Consider the following 5227-nt stretch of genomic DNA (forward strand, 5'->3'; position numbering starts at 1 on the left):
CTTAGTGGGCTCGGGTAAGTGGTAGCAGCGTCACTCTCCGTCATTAGTAGACCCCCCCTCGCCCTATTTAAAGGGACTTGTTTACATCTCTGAGGCAATAGCCCTGGACTGTACCATCTTACTCACGCAGGCCCGGGGGGGGTATCACGTTGCAGTCAACTATCCCTCGTAACCTACAAAAGTAATAGTAATATCTATAGACCCTTAGCCGTGTTTCTATGAACATATATTCGCGCGAATTAACTTTTAATTCGTTGAAACGTGCATAACGTCAACATATCGGTGGGAATATAAACGTATTGGTTTGGGAGAGACCAACTTTCCCCCCCTTCCCCTATTGATGGTGGAGTGATGGTAGAGTCCGTGGAATGACGTAATGCGTAGAGACAGCTGATCCGCGTGACGTTTGTGACGCCAAACAGCTGAAGCCCCACGACTCGATCAGCTGTTTTGGGAGTTTAAATAAATTAATAATAATAATTCTACAATTTGGTTGGTTGTTGTTTGTTGTTGTTGTCAACGTCGTCAGAATGAAGTGGATGTTCAAGGAAGACCACTCTCTGGGTGAGTTCACGGAGTGAGGCTGTCGTGTGGACAACATCGTCCAGAATATGGGGAGGGCTTTCTATCTTGTTGATGTTGTTGTTGATGTTGTTGATGTTGATGTTGTTGATGTTGTTGTTGTTGTTGTTGATGTTGTTGATGTTGATGTTGTTGATGTTGTTGTTGTTGATGTTGTTGATGTTGTTGTTGTTGATGTTGTTGATGTTGTTGATGTTGTTGTTGTCGCGTAAATAATATAAATGTTGCGTCGTTCAAGCCGCCGCCACTCGACCACACAGCCGATGGGGCAGGTGTAGTGTAGTGTGTATAGTGTAGTAGTGTATAGTGTAGTAGTGTATAGTGTAGTGTATAGTGTAGTAGTGTAGTGTATAGTGTAGTAGTGTATAGTGTAGTAGTGTATAGTGTAGTAGTGTAGTGTGTAGTGTAGTGTATAGTGTAGTAGTGTATAGTGTAGTAGTGTATAGTGTAGTAGTGTATAGTGTAGTGTGTAGTGTAGTGTGTAGTAGTGTATAGTGGAGTGTAGTAGTGTATAGTGGAGTGTAAAGTGTAGTGTGTAGTGTGTAGTGTATAGTGTATAGTAGTGTAGTGTATAGTGTAGTGTATAGTGTAATGATAATGTGTAATGTATAGTAGTGTATAGTGTAGTGTATATTGTAGTGTATAATAGTGTATTGTATAGTGTAGTGTGTAGTGTGTGTATAGTAGTGTATAGTGTGTAGTGTATAGTGTAGTGTATAGTAGTGCGTAGTCTAGTGTATAGTAGTGCGTAGTGTAATGGATAGTAGTGTAGACCCTGAGACCCGGTCTCTACTCTAGACACTGACCCTGATGATGATGGTGATGATGGTGATGGTGATGATGGTGATGGTGATGATGGTGATGATGGTGATGATGATGGTGATGATGATGGTGATGATGATGGTGATGATGATGGTGATGATGGTGATGATGATGATGGTGATGATGGTGATGATGATGATGGTGATGATGATGATGGTGATGATGGTGATGGTGATGATGATGGTGATGATGGTGATGATGGTGATGATGATGATGGTGATGATGATGGTGATGATGGTGATGATGGTGATGATGATGATGGTGTTTGTTTGTTGTTCTCTGTTTGCAGATCACCGCAGCGTGGAGGCGACCAAGATCCGTGCCAAATACCCGGACCGTGTACCGGTAACTCGCCACACTGGGCTTCACCACAACATCACCACAGCCTCACCACAGCATCACCACAACATCACCACAACATCACCACAACATCACCACAACATCACCACAACATCACCACAGCATCACCACAACATCACCAGAGCCACGAGACCACCACGGTGAGGCGAGGTAGTCAACATCTCCCAGGGATGGAACCCACGACCTCCTGTAGGCCAGGCGAGGTAGTCAACATCTCCCAGGGATAGAACCCACGGCCTCCTGTAGGCCAGGCGAGTCAGTTAACATGACAACTTTCAGGGCGTGAGTTCGTCTGTTGTTAGGATCACCAGCAAAGAGGCGTCCCCATCCTTCCGTGTCCCTTCAACCCCATAAACAACGTCTCCTTGCCACGGCGGCGGCTGCGGCCATACTTCTCCGCTTCTTGCACTGCAGTTGATCGTCTATGGGTCTCTGCTGTGTGATGAGTCGATGGGTCTCTGCTGTGTGATGAGTCTATGGCTCTCTGCTGTGTGATGAGTATATGGCTCTCTGCTGTGTGATGAGTCTATGGGTCTCTGTGTGATGAGTCGATGGGTCTCTGCTGTGTGATGAGTCTATGGCTCTCTGCTGTGTGATGAGTCTATGGCTCTCTGCTGTGTGATGAGTCTATGGGTCTCTGTTGTGTGATGAGTCTATGGCTCTCTGCTGTGTGAGTAGTCTGTGGGTCTCTGCTGTGTGATGAGTCGATGGGTCTCTGCTGTGTGATGAGTCTATGGCTCTCTGCTGTGTGATGAGTCTATGGCTCTCTGCTGTGTGATGAGTCGATGGGTCTCTGCTGTGTGATGAGTCTATGGCTCTCTGCTGTGTGATGAGTATATGGCTCTCTGCTGTGTGATGAGTCTATGGGTCTCTGTGTGATGAGTCGATGGGTCTCTGCTGTGTGATGAGTCTATGGCTCTCTGCTGTGTGATGAGTCTATGGCTCTCTGCTGTGTGATGAGTCTATGGGTCTCTGTTGTGTGATGAGTCTATGGCTCTCTGCTGTGTGAGTAGTCTGTGGGTCTCTGCTGTGTGATGAGTCGATGGGTCTCTGCTGTGTGATGAGTCTATGGCTCTCTGCTGTGTGATGAGTCTATGGCTCTCTGCTGTGTGATGAGTCTATGGGTCTCTGTTGTGTGATGAGTCTATGGTTCTCTGTTGTGTGATGAGTCTATGGCTCTCTGCTGTGTGATGAGTCTATGGGTCTCTGCTGTGTGATGAGTCTATGGCTCTCTGCTCTGTGATGAGTCTATGACTCTCTGCTGTGTGATGAGTCTATGGGTCTGTGCTGTGTGATGAGTCTATGGCTCTCTGCTGTGTGATGAGTCTATGGCTCTCTGCTGTGTGATGAGTCTATGACTCTCTGCTGTGTGATGAGTCTATGGCTCTCTGCTGTGTGATGAGTCTATGGGTCACCCCCCTGTCCCCCACCGTCCCCGGCGCTGCTTGAAGGTGATCGTTGAGAAGGTCGCCGGCTCCCACATCGGAGACATCGACAAGCGCAAGTACCTGGTGCCCGCCGACATCACCGTCGCCCAGTTCATGTGGATCGTGCGCAAGAGGATCCAGCTCGCAGCCGAGAGGGCAATCTTCCTCTTCATAGACAAGACGGTGCCACAGTCGAGGTAAGTGTGTGTGCGTGTGTGCGTGTGTGTGCGTGTGTGTACAGTGTGTGTGTGCGCGTGTGTGTGTGCGTGTGCGTGCGTGTGCGTGCGTGTGCGTGTGTGCGTGTATGTGTGTGCGTGCGTGTGTGCGTGTGTGTATGTGTGTGCGTGCGTGTGTGTATGTGCGTGTGTGTGTATGTGCGTGTGTGTGTATGTGTGTATGTGCGTGTGTGTATGTGCGTGTGTGTGTATGTGCGTGTGTGTGCGTACCTGGTACACGTAGCCTGGAATGCATACCGCGCTGGACGGGTCTCGGGGAGTCTATGGGTCTCTGTGTGGTGAGTCTATGGGTCTCTGTGTGAGTCTATGGGTCTCTGTGTGGTGAGTCTATGGGTCTCTGTGTGAGTCTATGGGTCTCTGTGTGGTGAGTCTATGGGTCTCTGTGTGAGTCTATGGGTCTCTGTGTGGTGAGTCTATGGGTCTCTGTGTGAGTCTATGGGTCTCTGTGTGGTGAGTCTATGGGTCTCTGTGTGAGTCTATGGGTCTCTGTGTGGTGAGTCTATGGGTCTCTGTGTGAGTCTATGAGCCTCTGTGTGGTGAGTCTATGGGTCTCTGTGTGAGTCTATGGGCCTCTGTGTGGTGAGTCTGTGGGTCTCTGTGTGAGTCTATGGGTCTCTGTGTGGTGAGTCTATGGGTCTCTGTGTGGTGAGTCTGTGGGTCTATGTGTGAGTCTATGGGTCTCTGTGTGGTGAGTCTGTGGGTCTCTGTGTGAGTCTATGGGTCTCTGTGTGGTGAGTCTATGTGTCTCTGTGTGGTGAGTCTATGGGTCTCTGTGTGGTGAGTCTATGGGCATCTGTGTGGTAAGTCTATGGGTTTCTGTGGTGAGTCTATGTGTCTCTATGTGATTAGTCTATGGGTCTCTGTCACTCCCATGCCCCCCCTCACCTCCTCCCGCCCGTCTTTGTCTCCCCTCCGTGTGTCCGCAGTCTGAGCATGGGCCAGCTGTACGAGGATCACAAGGATGAGGACGGGTTCCTGTACGTGGCCTACAGCGGCGAGAGCACCTTCGGCTGACTGCAGAGACGCGGAGACACGGAGACACGGGGACGTGGGGACACGGAGACACGGAGACGCGGAGACGCGGAGACACGGAGACACGGAGACACGGAGACGCGGGGACACGAAGACGCGGAGACACGGGGACACGGAGACACGGGGAGAGACACGGAGACGCGGGGAGAGACACAGAGACACGGAGACACGGGGAGAGACACGGAGACGCGGGGAGAGACACGGAGACACGGGGAGTGACACGGAGACGCGGGGAGAGACACGGAGACGCGGAGACACGGAGACACGGGGACACGGGGACACGGGGAGAGACACGGAGACACGGGGAGAGACACGGAGACATGGGGGAGAGACACGGGCTCACAGAGACACGGGACGGCACGTTGTCTATGGGCTTGGAGGGACACGGAAGGATGGGGATGACACTTTGTTTGGTGATTGTTTATGCTTTTCGTGAATAAACTCTCCTAACAACAGACGAACTCACGCCCTGAAAGTTGTCATGTTAACTACCTCGCCTGGTCTACAGGAGGTCGTGGGTTCGATCCCGTGACCCTGACGATGCCTGCTACTGCTGTATGTTTTGAAGTCTGCGTCTCTCTCTCTCATCATCATCACGGTGGCTATGAGATGTTGACTACCTCGCCTGGTCCCTGTGGGTCTATGAGAGTATATGGGTCTCTGTGGGTCTATGGGTCTCTGTGAGTCTGTGAGAGTCTATGGGTCTCTGTGGGTCTATGAGAGTCTATGGGTCTCTGTGGGTCTGTGAAAGTCTATGGGTCTCTGTGG

General features: G+C 50.5%; 1 protein-coding gene across 1 annotated transcript; it reads left to right on the top strand.

Moving 5' to 3' along the window:
• Positions 1 to 370: 370 nt before the first annotated feature.
• LOC144952906 (gamma-aminobutyric acid receptor-associated protein-like 2) lies at positions 371 to 4920 on the top strand. The gene is made up of 4 exons (XM_078883389.1): positions 371 to 564; positions 1694 to 1749; positions 3216 to 3388; positions 4354 to 4920. The coding sequence occupies exons 1-4, from the start codon at positions 531 to 533 to the stop codon at positions 4439 to 4441; spliced, it is 351 nt and encodes a 116-aa protein (XP_078739515.1). The 5' UTR covers positions 371 to 530; the 3' UTR covers positions 4442 to 4920.
• Positions 4921 to 5227: the final 307 nt, after the last annotated feature.

The sequence above is a fragment of the Lampetra fluviatilis genome, chromosome 70 (assembly GCF_964198595.1).
Source record: "Lampetra fluviatilis chromosome 70, kcLamFluv1.1, whole genome shotgun sequence".
Lineage (NCBI taxonomy): Eukaryota > Metazoa > Chordata > Hyperoartia > Petromyzontiformes > Petromyzontidae > Lampetra > Lampetra fluviatilis.